General features: G+C 42.2%; 2 protein-coding genes across 5 annotated transcripts in view; both read right to left on the reverse strand.

Annotated features, from left to right (window-relative positions):
* Positions 1–1,365: 1,365 nt before the first annotated feature.
* On the reverse strand, positions 1,366–6,492 carry ELAC1 (elaC ribonuclease Z 1). Of its 3 annotated transcripts, none has more exons than XM_069775271.1 (5): positions 6,350–6,492; positions 5,692–5,932; positions 4,833–5,011; positions 2,952–3,419; positions 1,366–2,332 (listed from the first exon to the last, which is right to left on the reverse strand). In XM_069775271.1, exons 3-5 carry the CDS (start codon positions 4,987–4,989, stop codon positions 1,869–1,871), a joined length of 1,089 nt encoding a protein of 362 aa, XP_069631372.1. In that variant the 5' UTR covers positions 4,990–5,011; positions 5,692–5,932; positions 6,350–6,492; the 3' UTR covers positions 1,366–1,868. The 3 variants fall into 3 exon arrangements, with proteins under 3 accessions (XP_069631372.1, XP_069631373.1, XP_069631371.1); XM_069775272.1 differs by lacking the exon at positions 6,350–6,492 and adding an exon at positions 6,049–6,286 and having other exon boundaries at positions 4,833–4,958; XM_069775270.1 differs by lacking the exon at positions 6,350–6,492 and adding an exon at positions 6,049–6,286.
* Positions 6,493–9,950: 3,458 nt separating this feature from the next.
* Positions 9,951–21,693, reverse strand: part of ME2 (malic enzyme 2) — a 33,882-nt gene continuing 22,139 nt past the window's right edge. Inside the window, exons 7-16 of one of the 2 annotated variants that reach the window (XM_069775269.1) lie at positions 21,240–21,343; positions 20,789–20,898; positions 20,582–20,679; positions 19,416–19,529; positions 19,209–19,323; positions 17,904–18,046; positions 14,367–14,469; positions 13,668–13,738; positions 12,847–12,945; positions 9,951–12,467 (exon numbers count right to left, since the gene is read on the reverse strand). In XM_069775269.1, coding sequence (XP_069631370.1) covers positions 12,318–12,467; positions 12,847–12,945; positions 13,668–13,738; positions 14,367–14,469; positions 17,904–18,046; positions 19,209–19,323; positions 19,416–19,529; positions 20,582–20,679; positions 20,789–20,898; positions 21,240–21,343 — 1,107 coding nt within the window. In that variant the 3' untranslated portion in view covers positions 9,951–12,317. The remainder of the gene's footprint in view (positions 12,468–12,846; positions 12,946–13,667; positions 13,739–14,366; positions 14,470–17,903; positions 18,047–19,208; positions 19,324–19,415; positions 19,530–20,581; positions 20,680–20,788; positions 20,899–21,239; positions 21,344–21,693) is intronic. The other variant, XR_011322991.1, reaches the window with a different exon arrangement.

The raw sequence follows: 21,693 nt of genomic DNA on the forward strand, positions 1-21,693 counted from the left end.
ATTTACTGCTGGGATGGATAACCCAGCTCTGGAGCAGTGTGATCCAGCACCGTGGGGAAATGAGCCGCAGCAGTGGGTGCACACATTTCGGGCTGCATAGGCTTTTAGATTGTCCCGTTATTATTTCCATCCTTCAATTTTCGCATTTGCAGGTGGTATCCAGTGAACTTCCACAAAGCCTTGAAGTTGTTCCCTAAACTTCGTATCACAACTGTGAATGGCTTAGAAATAGGAATTTTTGGTTGTTCCAGTGTGGAAGCAGATGTAGCAGAGCAGGTCAGGACAACAAAGTTATTCTTTCACTGTATGAAACATTGAATAGCTGGAGTCCGCTCAGCTTTTGATGGCATAAAGCAGAGTGTGATATCAAGATCTCTGCACCTGCCATTGATTTTTATCCTACAAAAGAAAAACAATGCACGGGGGAAAGAATGTGCCACTGCATGATCTGTGAACTCTTGCCCGCTTTACACCATTTTTGAGAGAAGTCACACGGATCAGTGAGTTTCTGCTCCAGAAGTCATGTTATTAAAGTTCGCAACTTTTCCCAGTATTTTTTTTTTAAGAATCAAAGACTTCCTATACATTTGAAGCATATTTGAAGCACAAAGTATTAATGCTGGTGTAGTTCAGTTTTCATTTTTTGGAGCTTTGTTATTCTACATTTAAAGCAGGGAGGGAAATTGTGTATTAAAACTGATTTCTTTTCCACCTGTACTACCATCAACATAACAAAAGTACAAGCACAAACTCTAGCAGCTGTACTTAAACCTGTCAGTGTTTTCAGTGTTTTATTAGAAAGCTACGAAGTGTTTCAGCTTTCAGAAATCCATGCTAGGGGGAACATATTTAGGGTAGATTTTTCAAAAACACCGATTTTACTTTTGACCAGAAAATTGAGCTACAATTTGGGAAACTCCAACTTCTAGTTTGTTTTGAGGTGGGATAAAAAGGAGATAAAGCTGGTCTACATGTCCCTTAACTGAAAGAATAAAGTCACTGCAGAAACAGACTGAGCTATACACAGGTGAAATTCCTCCCGTAGGGGTATTTCTACAAGCGCAAATATGCTTTTATCAGGATAATTTGTCTTTGAAAATGCACTTGGAGGAACACTTTAGGGAAGACTGCTTGTCATCTGCCCAAAGACTTCCAGAGCATACTTCCAAAACTTTATTGATGCAGGGAATAGGTATGCAAACTTAGGGCTTACGCCTCAGAGCTCTGAATGAACCAAATTGTTAAGAGTGATTCACTTTTGACAGGAAGCCTAAACTATATTTATTTATGAGGAAACTTCATATGCAAGGGAGAACTAGAAGAGCTCCTTAACTTCACCATAGCAACACCCCCAGTTACAAACACTTGGCAGAGTTATAAATACTTTATTAGTTTCAGTACAATAGTCCTCTTACACAGAAATCAGGTAACAGTTACAAAAGACTGTATAAAAGTTTGAAATATGTGTTATTCAAAAGCAAGGTATCTTAAATTCTGGTGCAGAACACAAACCTTCCTGGAGGCTGTATTAAGCCAAATGACCCAGTGCTCTCCTCTAGGAACCCGCGGTCCAAGGAAAACCCCTGGACTGCGAAGGCCTGCCTACACATGCGGTTTCTGGGGAGGTTAAGTGGCCGAAACCATCACTTGGGAATTTATTCCAAGTTCCAGACATCTGATTATCCTTTTTTCTTGCTTTACAAAAGCAGCGCTAACTGTACCTGGCACTCTCTCCAGTTTGCAATGGGTCTCTGCGTGCCACAGAAGGGAACTAATTTGGATACCAGAAACCCTACTATTATTTTAAAGTGTTATCCAATGCCATCCTACTTTATGTCTTCATGCAGAGCTTGCTAACACTACTGTTTTTACTTTTTCATTGGAATTTCTATTGTCATAAAATCCTCAGCTAGTGTTACTTCTTGACCATCTAACACTGACTCTGCCTGTCTCTTCAGTTCGGTGATGCCTGTATCTCCCTCACCTCTCTGAGCAGCCGGTTTATACCGCTGACTGAAGTGAGTCAAAACCAGTTTCTTAACTTTACACAATTTTGCAAAATCTGCTGCCATTTTTGGAGTGCTGTGACCATGCTCTCTGGCCTTTTCCTCTTGGGTATCATCCAAAGTGGCTTCATGTATCAGTACATCCGCTTCACAGCAAAGCTTCACGGCCGCATCTCCAACCACCCCTGAACAATCCCCTAAAATGCAGATTTTTCTTCCAGGAATAGGGTCTTCTAAGACATCAGAAGGAGAAATCGTTATTCCATTTTCTAGAACAACTGCAGTTCCATTCTTCAGTTTCCCATATAAAGGACCTGGTTGAACTCCTGGTAAATAAAGGCAAAAGAGGCCCTAAGTATTATGATGAGTGTCAGGTTTAAAAAAAAAACCAAAACATTTAAGAAGAGATATGCTATATAGAGAGCTGTCTCACTGAAAAAATACCACCTCAGTATCAATAGCAATTGATATCTCACACACTTCATACAAATAAAGAGCTTGGAACATTAGCAGGAAGTGTGTTTGAAGAAAAACTATATTCTTTATGTTAAAGTCAATAAAGTCATGCAAATACACTGGCCATACATTTCCCTGAAAGCCACGTTGTGCTTTTTAAACTTTAACATGTGAACTTGTTTGCTCTTCCCAGTATGATAATAGTCTGCGATATTTATTGGCACTAGTGTTATACACCAATTCAGACTGCTGCATTGGTATGAAGTATTAAAATGTCTTTAATAGAAAACTGAATTAAAACAGATTACTGAGAGATACAGCAGCTCTAATTTGCTAGAACCCCTAGAAAGGAGGCCATAAAATGACTTCAGCTGCCTGTGAACCCAATTTTGTTACATTTGCTGAAAATGGGAGTCGCTAATCAGCCTGAACACATGCATTTAGGCATTTAAAAAATTAAGAAGAGGAAAAATAAGTCAAAGTAGTTACCAAGGTCTTTCAGTTTCTGTACGTTGAGTTTACCGGTCCGGGGCTTCTCTTCCACCACAAAGCCAAAGGAAGGAATGCGGTGACATAGGCGAAATGCTTTCAGAACCAGCTGCTCATCCTCAATCAGCAAGTAAGAGTCTTCTACTGGATCCAGGTGGAGTATTCTCCCTTGTGCTCCCTCGGGAGATACCTCATCTCTGTCCAAGTAAGAAAAATCTCTGAATTCTTCTGCGGGGCACTGGTCCCGTGTAGGCACCAGCTCATGAACAGTGTAGGGAAACAGAAGTTGTGAGTGGGAGAGCTCCATACTCCTCCATATGAAGTTTCGCAGTCCTAATGGTCCATAAATATCAACAGGTGGTTTGTTTAGGTCAGGGCTACTTTGGAGGCTAAGTGTACACAGCAGGCCAGGAAGTCCAAAAAAGTGGTCACCATGAAGATGAGTTATGAAAATCTTGGTAATTCTGCCTATTGATTAGAACAACAGGAAAAGAAAAATAAAACAGAAAAAGGTAGGAAAATAAATGAACGCCATAACAAGTCAGAAATAATCACTTTTTGGCAAGAAGTAGGAAATAAGGAAGGAGGGAAATGAAAATAAAACCAGTATTTAAGAAATAAATCCCAAACAACAAAGTGGTTTTTTTTCTACAGTAGCGATTAAGTTTCCGCACAAGGTTTATTTTGGCTTGATTTGTCGTGAAAAGGCTGCCGAGACAGAAGTTTTAGTTGCTTCTAAGGAAAACGTGCTACAAGCATGGAACAGAATCGACTGGTGACATCTGCCACATTAAAACACAAAGAAGTGCCGGAAAGTGGTTGCGCTTTCATACATTACACAGAAACTGTAGACTAAAGAGAAAGATAAAGTGGAATCTGTATTGTTCCTAGTTTTGAATCTAGCACATGAAATGAACATAATCAAAAAAGAAAAAGAATCCAGGTTTGATTTCAAAGTTTTTTTAAAAGGTAAGAACCCCACAGATCCCAACTGGTTTGTTTCAAACAGATGAAAAATTGCACTGAAAGATCTGGGCTTTGTTTCGCATCTGAGTTTGTCTCCAGCTCTCAGGCACCAGGCCCTGCCCTTGCTGGATTAAAAAAGCCCCAATTTTTCTCTCACTACAGACACATGTACTTTAATCAGCCTGCCTCAGTCTCCTCTGCTAGCTGAGCTCCCACTTCCTCGCGGTACGGCACTTTCTCCAGCATCTCTTAGGACTGAGCAATAGGAAGGACAGAATCTCTTTGTTTTAAGAACAATTTAGTAAAAATCACTAAATTTAGTAAAAATTAGTCTATTCACTTGGTCATTAAACCCCCTGATAGCTTCTGATTTTGGAGGAGCAGGAGGTTGGTTTTCTGTTTGTAACTGATAAATCCATCTTTATAACATGAGAGTCCAAAGTCTGCTCTTGCCGCTGTAGACCGCAAAAGCACAGCGACTGAAGGTTAAGTCTGGTTTCTACTTTATTTGCTCAAATGTGAAAGTTACCGCGAATACACACAACTTCACTTGAAAACAAAAGCACAATATTTATTGCCAGGAAGACTCACAGCAGGTACTGCCTACATCTGCCTTCAGACAAATACAAACTGTGCCAGTTAAAAGCTGGTCTGTGGTCCACATTTGAAATTACAAAGCCTAAGAAATTAATGCAGGAGAGTTTAGTTCTCGAACACAATTCTTTACCAAAGCGCAATCAAGCATTACTGCACAGCAGGTTCAGCAACTCCCACCCTTATGCAGCACCTTCAGATGCTCATGCATGTTTAGTACGTACATATTCAAATACCGTGAGCGCAAGGACAAAGTATTTTGTTTAGATCTCATGAAACTTTTCTCCTTCCTACATCACAATACCTTTCAACAGCACAAACCTGCTTTGAGATGGCTCTTCATGAATTGTGTCTGAGTTCCCTCTCCGCAGTCAAAGAGCCAGCACTCTCCTTCCCTGCGAAGCACTAATGCCGATGCTCCTCTTGTTGGAGACGGATACGCTGAGCCTGTGCCGAGGAAAGTTATATCCATTGACATTTTAAATATGTCGGTATGCCACCTGAAAGAGAGATTTTGAGCTGCTGAGCATATGTATTTATGCTGGGAAAGAGACATTTTTGCTTTAAATGAAGGCAGCCTCTCTACTTTAGTGTGAGGATCAAATTGCCCTTCCCTTAAAAAATAAAAATAAAACCTCCCTGGAGTAGGATATGACTTTCAGACAACACATATTACAAGCAGCAGACTTCCTTTTTAAGCCAGTGGAAGGTTGCAAACACTCAGCCCAAAGGTAAGACGTGACCTTTGTTTGTTACCTGAAGAAACAGCCCTAGCCAGCTGGAGATGCTCTAATCTTTAAACCTGCTATTATTTATTTCTTTTTCCCTTTACTGAAACTTTGAATTTTTCTGCATACGCTTTCCTCTACAAGCCTTTTCAGAATGACTAACACCAAACAACCCCTTGCTGACATTTAAACGCCGTTACTGGACGTCAGGAGCGGCCAGCCCAGCAACGCAGAGGGGAAAGATTCGCTCCCCTCAAAACAACTTCAGAGACCGCAAAAGGCAGGAGCAACTGGATTTACTTTGCCTTTGCAACGGCATCCTTGAAAGCGACGGGTGTTTTACTTCTCATTAGTGTTAAGTGAAAAATTAAACACTACGTAGCTTGAAGGCTGTGTGACAGATCACGGGTCACCTATAGTGGCTGAAGGATCTATAAAATCAGGTGCCGTACCTCTGTTGTTTCCGTATCCGCTATATTGTCCAGACGAAGCGGCCGGCCGGTCCGTAGGAGCAGGACAACCTTCCTGAAGCTGCGTTAGGAGCAGAACTTCCAGGTCCACGACTCTAAGGCTGTCTGGCCTTACGGGGTCTGCCTTCTCCAGCCGGGCTCTTCCCAGACTTAGCTCCCACCTCGTTTTCAGATGTATATCCACCTCATTTCAAACTCCAGGTGCCTCAACAGCTCCAGATACCTTTCAAACAGAAGAATTACTGTTTCTCAGGTTTAGTTGCTTTTAGAGGAGCAGCCCTTTTCCCTGCTGTGCTAGCTGGGTCCTCCCAAGCCCACCAAGGTGCAACGTGTCATTACCTGACCTTGGTGGGGGGGCAAGAGGGAAGGGATAAACCTCTATCACACCCCCAAAACGGCAAAAATAAACATTTCGCTGCTTCTTCCTCGGTGTAAAAGCAGATGAACGACTTCTCAGCTAAACTGGCTTCGGGCCCGGTGCGTCGGTGGGCTGGGACCTGGGGTCAGCCGTGTCCCCCCCCGAGCCCTACCGAGGTCCAACCTCTCCCAAAAACCTTCATAAACCGCCCGACCACCCGCCCCTCAGGCCGCCCCGGGCCTCTGCCCCGCCGCCTTCCACATCCCCCCCCCCCCCACACACCGGGCCGCGGCCCTCCGCCGCTCCCCGAGAACCTCTTCGGGGAGAACGGCCCCAGAGCGGGGCGGGGGAAGGACGAGGCTCCTTAGCCGCGGTGAGGGGGACACCCTCCCGCCTGGGTTTAGTCAAACGACCGCGGAACGCGTAAGGCTCGGCCCCGTTCCCCGGGGCCTACCTTCCCCTCCCCGGGCGGCGGCGAGGCGGAGCCCGCGCTCCGCGGCCCGGCCCCGGCCGCCTCCTCGTTCTCTCAGGCGGTGCTGAGGGACGGGAAAGGCGGGAGGCGGGCAACGGCGGGGCCGGCTTCTGCCCCGGTCCCGGTCCCGGTCCCGCGGGCGGGGGAGGCAGCGGCGGCCGGCGGGTCCCGGCTGTGACAGGAGATGGCACAGGCCGCTGGCAAGCTCCCCGTTTTTGTTTTTTTTTTTCAATCTATCTGTAAAAATACGGGTGTAGATCCTCAAGTCTCGTTACAAAGCAGCGTTTTAAAAGCGCTGTGGGACAGCCAGGTGTTCGAGAAAGGCAGTTTTGAGATAAAATCGCCATTGCCTCACCTGCAGCCTGTTGGCGCTGGTCATGTGTAAGGGGCAAAAGGGAAAAAAACGGTAAATAACCAGTAACATAGGCAATGGTGTACCAATTCTGCACAGGTCAAGCGTTCGTTTTTTCAGAATAAACAAAATCAAATTAATTTAGGCAAAGGGAATGCATTTTACTAAGAAAATAGAAGACCAGAACACACATTTCAATAGAGTTACAACATTATAAAGGAGAAAAAAAACCCCAACCAGTTCACATTTAAGTACAATTTTAGTTTCAGCGGAACAACGACCCTCCCAGGTAAAGTCAACCCCTGACTGACAGGCTAGAACTGTGCTCACAAACACTCCAGCAGACTTAGGTTTATTTGTGTAAGGTAGATATGTTCAAGATAGAAATAAATGTAAATAGATATTTTATTTCTTGACAAACTGGCTATCTTACTATGTTTGTATAGTCCTAAAAGTATTTTTATTTCCATTTTTTGTTAGAAAGGAACTACTTGAAGGATGGGTAAGTCAAAGTCAAAGGTACTGGGAGAATTAAGTTCAATCCAGCGCCCGCTTCGTGTGCGGGGAATATAAACGCATGCCAGAGGGTTCCTGCACCACAAGTCGAACGTCTGACGCGAGACAGCTTTTTCCACGAGCTGCAGCCATGGTCCACCGTGCCACCAGGTACCGGATTCCCCACGTACCATCTAGCTGTTAGCACATCTCCCTCCGGAGCAGGCACAAGTAAGCTGCATCCTCACCGAGTGCTGTGATTCGGGAAGCGAGCGCAGGAAGCCGAGGTCTAAAGCATGCTGGATTTTCCTCGCAGATCACCCACACCGTCTGCAGGTTTTCCGATACCATGGTAATGTGTATTTCGGGAGCAGGTAGGTAGGTCAAGGTGGATCCATACAGAATTAGATGTCCCTTCACCAGCCGCAACTGAATTACATTGCTCAAATTCAGCTGTCAAGTGGGTGCAATTAGAGCTTTGCTCTAGATTTTCTCCTTGCTCCAGTGTTCAATGTAACACCAGTCCCTGCCGATTATGTATGGCTGTTATGAAACAGGATAGCAGTATGCATCATCTTAAAGAGAGTCCAAAAACTACAGTGGTTTTCTTAAACTCAGGAGTAGCACTTACAGCCAAGAGAACTGGAGTCCAAACTGTACTGTTCTTACAGTCCGATCTGAGAGTCTCGTAGATATCTTTATCCGAATGACAGAAGTGCTCAGATCTGCACCTTTGAAGTCAAGAAGACCCGGAGCAAGCCCCAAATGAAAGATGACAACTTGGATTTACTTAGGCCCAGAGTCAGCTGAACTAAAATTCACAGTTGTAGCTGTACAATAGTGATCCCCACTCTCCTACAGGAGTAGTCACCAAATAGAGCTGCTAATGAAAAACTAAAAGGTGTATCATTTATCTTTGCAGTTACTACCAGAGGAGCGTGACAAAAGGTTACTTTGCCCCCTCCTGCAAAACAGCATGCTGGAAACAACAGTACAGAGAAGACACACACCTACCACAGGAAACCTGTTAAACACCAATCTCCACGTAAAGTGTTGCTGTTTTAAGCTTGGAAAACAAACACAACATCATGAAACATCACTGTTCACAAACATAACCAAGAACTTACGCGAGGAGTCACATTTGGGCTTTAAAATCTATCAGACACGACATTTTAATAGTCTTCCTCTAATGTCAATTGCTGGCAAGTGGGCACACGCTTTGGGAACATACAAACCTTTGTAACAGCTTTGAACAAGAACACGCATACTTGATAAAAAAAGGCTGTGCTCCCCTAGCTACCTTTCTTCTCCTCCCCTAGACATTTCTATACATTGCTGCCAAGAGTCTCAGTCCTGCTCCTGTTGATTTTAAGGAAGTGAGTCTTGGAACAGTCCTGGAAAAGATTCAGTGGGAGTTTCTGATCCTCTCAGAAGTGTTCTGTACATCCAGAATAGTATCCTCACAGAAGAGACAGGGAAGACAGACTTAAATACCATTTGGAGGGCAAAAGTCACCAGGGCTGTGTGCAAAGCTAGAACACTTGTCATCTTTTAGGTGATATATTTCTTAAGGAACAGAGTAAGCTTAACTTAAGCTATGTAGCATTACAAAATGTGTTCTGGTGACAACTTTTTCCCTTTGCATACTGTGTAAGAGAATTTTCTGTATAGATAAAGATTGGTAAATGCTATTGAATAAGCCAGCAAACAGAAAAAATCAGGTTAAGTAGAATCTGAAAAAGGATACTGTGGTTCCTTACTAAGTGGCAAGATTAGCAGTTGTAATTAATTCAAAGATTAGATCTGAAGAATATACAAACCCAAAGATGAATCTATGTATTTTATATTTTAAAAAAAAATAACAAAAAAGGTGAAATGCACTTAAAACTTTGTGAGCTGACATGTTACCTGTTGCCAACAGAAAACAACGGCTGTACATTACAGGTAAAATTCCTCCGTGTCTGTACTGTAAGCTATAGATGATCCACAGAACCTGATTAAACAACATCCACGGGGGCGTATGCACAGATGAAGTCTAACTGGTATCGCTTAGCTGCCGTAACTGGGACAGGTTAAGAGAGCGACAGTCAGGCCTTCTCTACTCTAGAGCTCCGATACATCTGCAGCCCCACCAGGGCAAGGCTCTACTGTATCTGGAGCCTCCGAGTCAGTTAAAGACTGGTTTTTCCTCACCTGTGCAGTGGGATTTCCAGACAAATTATGCAGGAACATTTGTACTTGGGAAAATCCCACTGCTGGCTAGTTCTGAACAATCCCTCTCGGCATCTGCTTAAAGACAGCAGGGAGCTGGTGCCAAGAAGGGAAAGGACTGCACTTCACAAAACAGGCACCTTGCCTTGGCTTGACAGCAGCCACTGCGAATTTCCTGTGCAGGACCTCCCTTTGGGAACCAAAAATCACTCTTGCCCAAAGCAAGACTCCTGCTGCGCGCAGGTAATGCCATTTTCCCGTGTCAGGTTTTCCTGAGTACTATCAATGCCCACTGATTATAGACCATGACTGCACTTCTTGCCTGAAAAAAAAAAAAAAAAAATCAGACTGAATAGATGGATGTAGATCTTTATTTTGTAAGACAGAGTTGTATTTAAGGACCGACTGCCCTGCCTCTGTGATCATTCTCAGCCGGGACACAAGATCAGTGCATGGGATATTTTTGTTACTCCTCTGCCTAATTAGTATGTTGGCAGAAGCGAGGAATTGTGCGTTCCCAATATACTTGAATCCAATGATGCAGAACTCCACTGACACACTGCAACAGGCTTCAGCTAGAGTTGAATTTTCAGAAGGTAAAAATAATTTGTACACTAAATAAATAACTCTTTAGTAAGATCACAAATTTAAATACAATAAAAACGAGGCATAGCAAAAATAGATGAAAAAAAGCATTCTTTGTAAAAACATCATTATGTGTGTGTTGGTCTTTTTTGTACATATACTTACATATACAAGTTGCAAACCACATACGTCGCCCAACTTGGCAATGTAGCATTTCAAGCCTCACCAGACAGCACTTTACCACAGTTTGAATACACAGTCTTTTCCCCACATCACTATTTTCTGTGTTTATATAATCAGTCTTCTTTCCTCACTAAGTAAAGCCTTCCCAAAGTTTACTGTTCTTTTTATCTAATACATGAACTTAATTTTAAAATCAGAGACTAGGCAGACTAGCAACAGAGACCATGTCTAAGGGGGTACAGAGACTATTTTCCCTGTTCTATTTTGGGCCTATTCTGTGGAGACAGCATTTTCCAAAATAAATGAGGATATGAAAGAGGTGCTTGCCATCGGTAAATCCCGAGCAAGCTTTACTTCATCTCTTTGGATTCTGGCTTCAAGTTTGCCAGTATAGCCCTTTTACATCTATCTTTTTTTTTTTTTTAAATCCTTTTTTGCCTTGATACAGCAAACTATGGAACAGCACGTAATATTTATTTCTGTTCCCGACATACCATTGTTCTTGTTACAGAGGCCAGATTTAGAGAAGTCACAGACTGTAACTATCACTGTGTGTCCTTGCTTGCTAATACAAAGTAATGGAGGGCACTCAAACCTGATAGGAACAAAATGAAAAGGAATGCACATTGTGGTGTCTCTTATCAATGTGCAGTACTATTCATTCCAAGGAAAAATTCAACTCGCAATTTTTGTTTTCACACAAAACCCCTGACAAATTAAACCTGTAAATGGAGCGAAAAAGATGAAGTGATCAGCTTAGAGCTTTTAAGTATTAGATCTTTCAAGTCCTGTATTCAAACTGGACTGAATACGCTGGACTGAGACCACAAGAAACATTCAAGTCAAACTTCTGTAAATGTCTCTGTCCATAGCTGCCTGTAACACTTTGTTTCAGCTTCATCAGCTGCCTGGGGGGGGGGCGGGTTCAAAGTGGCAAGTGAGTCCATTTAAGAGTTTTTGAGTTAGCGATGTCATGAAAACATCACACACAAGTCTTTTTGTGAGAACAAGGGTATCCAAGGGAGAAAACAATTTAGCTTAGAAGAAACAAAACCTTGGAAAAAAAAATGAAACAAAAAATCCTTTGGTACATCACCTTGGAGTCCACTGCAGAAAATCTCCTTGTAAAATCTCTAAAAGATTTCTGTAAATTACTTCAGATCCTGCCTTTATATGATAGAATTTATTATGCAACAGCACAGCTTTGTTTTTAAAAGCTATTAAGTGATTAATATTATTTTCAGGCTTTCCAAGGATAATTTTAACTAGTTCACATTTTTCCTGATAACAGATTTCACACAGCGATGAAAACATGAAATACAAACATTGCTGCAGATTCCACTGCAGACTGCGTGCAGACCACACTGCTCCTCAACGCACAAAGAAACAGCAGCCAATGCCACAAGAAGTCTGGTCATGGGCATCTTTAAACATCAGACAAAACAGAAAGCCCATTAGACTGTTAAATTTGTCTTAAGCTGTCCTTATTTTTTTTTTGACAAATGCTCTCTGGTGATGTCACAGATAATGCAGTGTGACAACACTAGGACAATTAGAAGACTGATTATTAAAAACAGAAATAAATCATCCTGGAAATCAGCAGCGATGAGAGAGCTATAGTTCATCATCAAATGCACGTAGCTAAAACATCAGTAATAGAATTCTTCAGTGTGGTGCTGGCTCTAAGCTAGAAATGCAATGTCATTATTTAAATTAATTTTGCAGAGCTCTCTCATTCCTGTGACAGATGCCATCATCCATACAGTTTATCAGGTACTCGGGAGAGTGGGGAGAAATCTACATCAAGTGAAGAAGAGGGCAGAAGGGAAAAAAAGACAACAAAATGAGCAAAAATAAATTACAGGACTCAAAGATAATGACTTAAATTGGTCTGAAAAAGGGATCCCTGCAGAGTAGAAGATACTGCCTGAGGAGCGTGATCTTCTGATGCATCAGTGAACCTTAGATTCAGGCCAGTCATACACATCTGGCATGAAGGATTCGTATTCGTAGGTCCAAACCTTTGATCGAATGTAACGGTTCTTGTCTGCAGGTTCAGGGTAATGGAAAGCCATGTTGTTTGCGTACAAAAATTCCATAACCTGAAAAGTTAAATCATGATGCAGTTTGTGCCTTTTACTACATTCACATAACAGCCACGCTTCCACTGCAATATGTTCAGGACTCACAAACTGGATAAAGACAAACGCCAAAGCCTTTTTACAATTCCTGAATGCCTTACTGGGGATCTGAAAACTTCATTTCAGAAATCAAAGGAGCATAATTTTGGCCCATCATCACTGCCAAACTGAAGCATCCGACAAATTCAACATTTTTCTAAGTGTCTCTTATTAAAGGCACAAAGAACTGGGTATTTTGTGCCCAAGCACCTAGTGTTTAAGGGTCATACCATGCAATTCAGCAGGTTAATGTATACATAGAACACTTTTAGTACAGTCCACTTTTATGCTTCATACTCACCTTGACAGCAATATAAATAGAAACTTCCCTGATATTAGACAGTGGAGGATAAAGTCTTCCTTGTGCAAGTTCTTCATCGGTCAACTGTTCTGCCAATGCCTGAGTTTGAAAAACAAACAAGTTCTATTTACTGCATCCCGAATGGGATCAATAACATGCCACCTGAGAGAAACAAGTTGCAGTGTTCTTACTACTAGAGTGCTCCCAAAGCACTAGAATAGGACAGTCAACGTCTCAAAATTCTCAAAGATCAACTCTTCAATCTGTGCCCATATCAGCAAATTCTGCTTGTAAGCATTTAGCAAAATAAGATCCTATTTTTTTGGAGGCTGAACTACCCATAACCATGGAAGTTATAAGACCACATCACGCCTGCAGGACTGCCCAAGTGTTTGGCCAGTTGATTCACAGGCTACTCCAATGTGGTACGTGCTCCTGCTCCAAAGTGGAAAGGCAGGAGAGGACGGGAGCCTGGGGGCCACGTGCATCCCTGACCCCATCGCCAGCTGAGGAACCCAGAGCAGGGAAGGAGGAGGAGGCAGGCCTGCTGCCAGACCAATGAGGCTGGGAGGCAATTTACACATGGACAGATTTCCTATTTGGGTGTTTGGTTTCTGGATGAAAAAATTAAATTTGCAATGGAAGCTGATACTTTTCACAATTTTGTGTGATCAAAATCCTTTTTTTTTCCCATGGGGGAGGGATAAAACCAACAGAAATCAAACAGGAAACCATAGAGTTTGAGCAAGATTTGAGAAATTGCCCACCATGTCATCCACCATCATGTCAGAAGCCACAGCCTACTCTGCTTCCACACTTACCTTAGCAGCCTCTAGGAAAACCTTATCACTAATATGTCGAACACTGCTGAGGATCACAGCGAGAGCCACGCCTACAATAAAATTATTGCCAATTAGGGCCACATCGTTTTATAATATGCAGCCTGCTGCCGAGAAGCTGCGAGTCATCTAGAATGTTATTTTTAAAAATCTTCCCCTAGCTTTCTATGCACATTCACAAAACTATTACCATGTGTGCTAGTCATTTACTGTAATAGGTGGCTTTTGACAAAGGGTTGGAGCTTAGGAGCTCAGGGAGGAAAGGGAGAGAAGGGGGAAGGCAGAGAAATATCCCTAGTGCTTCTTTTGTACCCTCACTTGTGCAGACGTAACTTCAAGACAAACACACTGACACTTATTTTCTCCTTCCCCCCAAAACAAGGAGAAGAACCCATAACGCAGCAGCTTTCAACACCTTTAATAACACCCTTTTGTTTTCTTAGAAATACACAGTTGGGGGAGCTCACTGTGAGCATGTTGCATATGTAGCTGCACATGCCTAACATCTATCCCTAACTGATTTTTCTTTCATTCATTCTTCTGATTTTGTTCTCAGATTTAAATGCTGGTATCACCTCTTCATGCTGCTTCACTAACTGTGCCTAGTGTAGCAAGAGGCACCAAGAAGAGGTGCCAATAGCCTAGTCTTAAAGATTAAGAGAAGACAGTTCTATTTATTACCTGGAAAAATATAAGCATTGTTTCCTTGGCCTGGTTTGAAGGTTCTTCCATCTTTCAGAGTCACCAGCTCAAAGGGACTGCCACTGGCAAACAAGCAACGGCCCTGTTAAACAGAGGAGTAATCACACTCAGGCAGCTTCTGAAAAGCCAACAGTATGGAGCAATGCAGTCATTATGAAATACAGGGACACCAGAGTCCTACAGCTCCCAGTCAGCTCTAGGACTGAGTCAGGAAGGTACTCGAGCATGCAGCCAAATGCAAAAAGGCAAACAGCCCTACTGAATGCAACTGGAGTCAAGCACATACTTAAATCCCTTGCTGACTGAATTTCTACAATCCCAGAATGACAACAACCAAACCCACCCTTTCCAGCAGGGCCTGGAACAGATACAAGGATCAGTAAGCATCTGCATGTTTCTGCAGCTGCAGAAAATGCAATGTTTCTGCAGCAAACATCTGGAAAGCCAAAGAGGCAAGCATACACATTGAATCGTGCAGCTTTCTAAGGAATGGAAGCAATCTATTTGTTTTATCATTCATTGTTCTTTAAGACAGCTATGACTTAGAGGAACTACTCACACACAGAATAAAGTACTTGTGTGTTAACCATTATTATAACCATTACGATGTATCAGGAACCATGGCCACAAGCCAGGACCCAGCACTGTCAGGACTGTACAAAGACAGCTAATAATGGCCACTTCCAAAAGAAGACTGAAATAGAAGTCCAGTAACAAAAGGGCACTTGTTTACTGATGGGTGGGAGGGTGAAGGGAGGAACTGCTGTATCATAGTTTTATTGCTGAGAGCTCCGAGAGGAGTAAATAATGCAGTTTGCTTACCCTTCCTTTGAAAAGGATTTTAATCTGCCCGAAATATTAAAATAAATACAGACTTTGGAGTGTGAAATATACTCTCCAGATAAATGACCCTTTCCTCAAGCAGTAAAACCCCTGTAAGCAAAAAATCTTGACTTTCTTTTGAGTAACAGGTTTAAAACATGATTTTAAAATATTTAAGGCTCCCCAGGACCACTACATTTGAGAACAAATTAACAAAGAAGCTAAAGACTCAGGAACTATGTTTGAATGTTAGGGCATACCCATGATAATAGCCTTTTTGTGCATGGAGCAAAACATATGAATGCATTTGAGGACAGGACCAAAAGACAATGAAAATAAAACACAACAAAAGCCCCCACAATACACAGTGGCAGAGGGCACTAACGTGCTTTTACAGGTGCCACCTAGTGGAAAAAGAATAAAGAATAAAAGGTTAGCAATGATACCTTCATTTCTTTACTGACTTGCTAGTTTAGCCTAAGATTTCACACCAACCAGGATTAGGCTATTCTGGAGGCCGGGAGACACATGGGGCTAACAGCTCTGACCCCTAATTGCCTGACAAACTTCGTTAGTTAAACAACAAAGTAAGTAAAGTCACAGAGGATTTTCTAGTAATTACTGTATCTTGAAGGGAAAAATATTACACATTTTGAAGGGCAAACTATGGGTAAATTGAGTACATTTCAGAAAACTAAAGAGCATTATGAAAACAAACATCAGATATGGAGAAAAGTCTAAAGAGCCAGAAACATTACAAAATTTATTAATAAGGACTGGAATAAAATTACACCCATTCATTTACTGACCAGTAATATTTATTTGGACATGTGGACAAATAAAAAGACATATGGATCCAATACCAGAAAAAACTATAAATCCTCTCTCCATTTGGCACAAACTTTTAAAATAGCACTATGATCATACAGCTACTTCAGTGAAGACACATTACCACACCTGAATGTAACCAGCACTGTCTTGCTTCTGCATCTGATAGCAACAACTACCCTGAGGTCCAACTCCTTGGGACTCAACACACAGCCAGGGGGAACAAGTGAGCCTCTTCCCTTAAAACATCTATTGCTCTGCTGATATTCTATAAAAAGTGAAAGCAAAAACTAGGCTGATTCTCCCTCTAATAGTGCTTCTGGCCTCCTTCAGCCATCAGAGATGCCAGTAGTTTTTACATTTATTTATGCCAGCTAAAGGCTTGGCTGTATAACTAACTCTTGTTCACTTTCTATCCAAGATATTGGGATTTAATTCTCTATACTGAAACATGGCCCAACTCACTATTCTGGCTAATGCAAGATACCTGAGAGATATTAAACCATCTTCGTTTAAAAGCGTTCTCATTTACTATTAAAAGCTAAGGTCTAGATTTTGTTCAGAGGCTGTAATTCCTGCCTAGGGCTCACTCTGGACCTGCAAATCTCTGTAGCAAGAGTTCCCTCCAAGCTGATGGGCCTAGTAACACGGAGGAGAATCTGCGTGCCAACTGGAGATGATGCAGTTCTACCCTTCCCTGTGTGAAGCTAACACCAGTGACGTTGTACTGCTGGAAACTGAGCCACACTAACAGTGGAAGGAAGGAGTTATTGTTCTGCATCAAGAAACAAGGAAAGATCTCCACCCACTCATTTTCACATATGAGTCACTTGATTTGGGACTGTATTTAAAAAAAAAACAAACAAAAAAAAAGAAGTCTTTTCGAGAACCCCACCCCTGAAGTCTACAGGCAGGCCCTATGGACAGGGGAGAGATCACAGCAAGCTGGAGTCTACCATGTAAAGGGAAGGCATTACCAGCCAGTTCAAAGTGTTAAAGCCAGCACTGTGTCTGCCTGATGCTCCCTTGCCCTCACCTCCTTTCCCTCAGGCTCTCTTCAAAGATGATTAGTTTTATATAAGAAGTTGTGCAGAAGGATAGAAGACTTGCTTCATTAAAGGCAAAACCAAGTTCTGGATGCACTGGTGATAGTGTTGTTAAAAAAACCACCCCAAAACCCCAACCTCCAACCCCCTGCAAGCACCCCACAGTGTCATGGCTTTGAGGTAACAGTGCAGAATGAGGTGTGTTTAGTCTTCGTTCACTCATTTCAACGTTTGGTGGTGCCAGCGTACGAGACACAGGCGTTGCGAGAGCAGAACTCGAGGATAGAGGGCCACCACCGACTCCTGCACTGGAAGCACAAGTCTTCATGGGTCACTGTTAGTGATACGAGTTCTGACCTGCAGACACTAGGAAATGACTGAGTGCAAAACAGAATTCCTGGACTGATGAAGGGACGTTACCTGCTTTAAGGACTTCACTCAGCCGTTACATTTTAAAGGTTGCACCTAGTCTCTATTACGATGTTAACATAAGATGTTTCTTTAAAACCCCAAATAATTAAAAAGCATGGTGGGAAACTGTTAATTGATCAAAGTTGTGAAACAGTACCTAGTGGTCATTCTTTTAAAAAGTCTAACAAGATTTAGGCTATTTTAAGCTTTGCAGAATGTCATTATTTAAAAATCAAGAATTCTTTTCAAATCACCGCCATTTACTTTTGCCAGAAGACAAGAAAGATCTGCATTATTATGTCAGTAAGTCCAAGTAATAATAAAATAATTTGAGTTCTTGCATTCTCACACTCAGTAAGCAGCAATATCACTAAGTGCCAATAGGTCAACATTTCTAAACGTTACATACCTCTGTTAACGTATATGCTTCCTCTGCTGTGCATTCAGCTTTCGCTGTAGGGTTACTTAGTGCAAATATTATGGGTCGCTCATTGATAGAGGCCATTGCTTTGATCACATCCTGAGAGAAGAGCCGCCCAGCTCCTGCAACTCCTGAAGTAAACAGAAACACATAAAAATAGAATCAATACTTGACTGCCTCAGGGCAGATGACTGTAGATTAAGTTCACGTCACCCCTGAAGTCTCCCACTCAGAGCAAAGAATCACAGGCTTTTTTAGCAGCAGGAGATGGAAACCAGGCACTGCTCTGTTAGTGGCTGCTTAAAATTCTCATTTTCACAGGAACATCTAATTAATGTGTTCCAAAAGCCTATTTGACATGACTTTTTGTACTGATCTGTGTAAAGAACACTTATCGCTGCCCTCCATAAGCAAGTGGGAACTCCAGGTTCTTCACAGATGATTCATCCTAGCTGGGTGTTAACTGCACATTCCCTTGATACAGGTATTTCTGACCACACCCAAACACATAGGTACCAATACATAAAAATGGTGTACATTTGTATGCTGGCTACAAACTTCAGGGTAGCTACTCAGCCAAAAAACTTTTCTTTTCCAAATAAATCATGTGCAAAGGAAATTGCAGAGTTGTACCAGGAAATACCTGTAATCCCATCTGACCTCTGCAGACAGCCACAGTTATAAATCAATACCTACACATGTCAGGGACCTAACAGGTATTGGTGATCTGCAGTATGAAACAGCTCCTTCACACCATGCTGGTGGCAGATTCTGGCCAGAGAAGCTGACCGGGGGAAGGAAGGTCAGAAAAAACCCCCAAACAAAAACTACTGAAGTTAGGGAAGTCCTGTAAAGCAGAAAATGCAGTGTTTGTGACTGCTCTCTCCCTTGCTGCTGGTGTAGGGAATGTGTCTGGAAAAAAGTTATATTTTTGTCTTCCTGAATCTTAGTGCCCTTCATTACAGTGTCAGCTCATTGTGGCCATGCAGTCTCTGAGAATGTGCTCAGAGTTTTCTAAGAAAGGTCCAACACCAGCTGGACAAGGACTAGAGGAAGCAGTTAAAAAGGATACAAGATGCAGAAGAAGCACCGCAGCTGCAATGAAGGATGCACTGAGAGCTAACCTGCAGCTCAGTGTATTTTCAAGCAGCAAACTGACCTCACATTTTCATCTTCTTTACACCAGCAGAAACACAGATCACTGTCACCAACCTCCTTGGAGCCACGTTAGCAAATTAAATGCAGCAAATAACCGAATGATGGAAACACAGAAACAAAAATAACCTTACTTACCAATGATAGCTGAAGGCCGAAGTACATTCACTGCCTCTACAAACGTCTTTGGTATCTGCTCTGGAGCCTGATGCGTAAATGGTTCTTGATTGGAATCTACCTTTTGTTCTCGGCCCTATAGGTAAAAAGTTGATTCTTTCTGTGAGAAGGACACGTTGAGCACTGGCCATCTGTATAGTGGTATTTCAAGGCATGGCGCTCCCCTACCTGAACCAGTAAACCGTATTTGTCAAACATCCATATTCTCCTATAGGCTTCCTCAGCAGAAACACCGCTTTCCATCATCGCCATAACAATGAGGTTTGCAATTCCCAGGGCGGCCTTGTGGATAAAAGGACTTTGATTTTTAACAAGTCACAAAAGAGGTCTGTCATCACAAACACCACCCCATTCAAAATCCCCACAAAAATAATTTAGTAAGTAAGCTCAGAAACACAAGCAATGTTTGCCTAGACGGGGGCAGACTCCTGGGATCAAGAGTGTCGCATCTTCAAGCAAAAGAGAGAGGCAGCTCTTCTGGGTACTGTGCCCCCCTGCCTGTACCAGTTCAGCAGCCACAATAAAGCAGCCCAACCAGACAGTAAGAACAAGTTAGTGCTGCAGCCCTCCTGCCAAGAAACCATGGTGTAGCGTTTTGTGCCCAAGTGCTTTCAGAACCTCTCTCTGCCTCTGCTGCCTGTGATAAAGGCCTTGCAGACAAAGGGCAGAAAGTAGATGCTGGCAGTGCTTCCCTCCATGTCCCTTCTCTTGGCTCACAGCACATGCTGCTAAGTCTGGCAGGAGAAATAAGGTAGAGGGAAGTGCAGAGCAGGGCTCAGTGCTCAGGCAACAACACAACATTGGCCAATTACTGCAATCAGGACCTTCCCCAGCTGGAGAAATTTTCAGCTAATTAAGTTATTTTGTCATCACCATAGAAGCAATTTTGCTGATATACCAAGAAGCATGGTGCTGGTCCTGACACTGCTGCCCCAGTAACTAAGTAGTGTCTGCTGCAAATAGCCACTGATTTAACTTGCTAAGAAAACCACCGTGTACTTCTCTCCAATGCTATAAAAATTAACAAGATGTTCTTACCCTCCTTCTTACTAAATCATAATTTTATGGTAAATTCCCCTTCAACTACAGACAAGTCCCTGATGTTTTTTTCAAGTCCATGTAAGAAAGTGAAAAACTTGCGTCCTTGCAAATGTTAAACACCTTTCAAACGGTCATCTTTAAGCAGGTAGTCCCTTCTGTTAATGTGTTTCAGCTGGCCTTATATAAAAAGTTCTGCAATGGAATTCAGACAATGTGAATCTCCATGAGTCCTACAGAACCAGAAAATACACAGTTAAGTCTCTTGTTGCTCTAGAGCCCTTAAGAGAACTCACCTCTCCTGCTCCAAGGAACAGCACCTTCTGCTCTGCAAGTGGTTTACCAGTGGCTTTCTGTGCAGCCAGCAGTCCTGCCAAGGCCACTGAAGCCGTCCCTGTAAAAGCAGTACAAATCTAAGGTGAGCTGAACAGATCTACATGGCAGACTATGGTTTTAGGCAAAGTTTGTGTATATACATTAAGGAAAATAAACAAAGGGTATACCTTGAATATCGTCATTGAAGGTACAATATTTCTCTCTGTATTTTCTTAAAAACCGAAAAGCATTGTGGTTTCCAAAGTCTTCAAATTGGATAAGTGTGTTCTGGCCATACCTACAGAACATGGCAAATATTCCTATCACTAGACACATAAAGAAATACAATCCTTTTAATAAAAATCCTGCACGTAATCAATTATCTTTGGAAAGAAGATGTCTTCAGGCCTTTCACTGCTTAAAATAGTTCCATCTCCATTCTGTGCATATTTAACAGATAAGTACAAGCAGCATGTTCCAGGTCACAGAGAAAATCTCTACAGAACCAGAAATACAGCTGTGTTTCTTGACTTCTAGTCCTATCCTTATTACTTAAATGACTGTTTCAAGGACAGTGTGTTACAGCGGGTTTTTTGCCAGTTTTGGCCATACTTCTGTGCAGCATATTCAGTGTCATACCTGTCTGTAATGGCTTCCATAAATTCATCAATTAGGTCATCATAGACCTGTGAGCGATCCCTTTTTTGGTATAGGCCCATATAAAATGGATCTTTTAAGAGTGTCTGAAAAAGAATAAATCAAAGACAGCAGCAGGATGAATCACTTCCTCAATATACACTTTCCAGAGTTCACAGTAACACATTTCACACCAAAGATAACCGCATTTATATAGCCACTGTAACTGCCTCCAGTCTATATCTACATTCAGTAATTTCAGCTGGCACTTGAGACTGGTGATGGCTGCTTTTAAAATGGAACAAATCAATACCGTGAACAATAAACTGCTTTAATAAATCTGATTCACATTTCCAGCTTCTTAAAAGTCAGGTCAACCTGACTGTCTATTTTACAGTGTTCCAGCATTCAAATTACTTCCAAATGTACCATTTCACTGACAAATAAACTCATGTTT

Source organism: Haliaeetus albicilla, chromosome W (genome assembly GCF_947461875.1).
Source record: "Haliaeetus albicilla chromosome W, bHalAlb1.1, whole genome shotgun sequence".
Taxonomy (NCBI): Eukaryota; Metazoa; Chordata; class Aves; order Accipitriformes; family Accipitridae; genus Haliaeetus; species Haliaeetus albicilla.

What these genes read in the sequence shown, in the direction of transcription:
- ELAC1 (XM_069775271.1), bottom strand. Translation starts at nt 4,989, where the DNA reads ATGTCAATGGATATAACTTTCCTCGGCACAGGCTCAGCGTATCCGTCT. An exon ending in GAAGAGCCATCTCAAAGCAG is followed by an intron (nt 3,420 to 4,832) that starts GTTTGTGCTGTT and finishes TCTAATCAATAG; the next exon opens with GCAGAATTACCAAGATTTTC. An exon ending in ACAGAAACTGAAAGACCTTG is followed by an intron (nt 2,333 to 2,951) that starts GTAACTACTTTG and finishes TTTATTTACCAG; the next exon opens with GAGTTCAACCAGGTCCTTTA.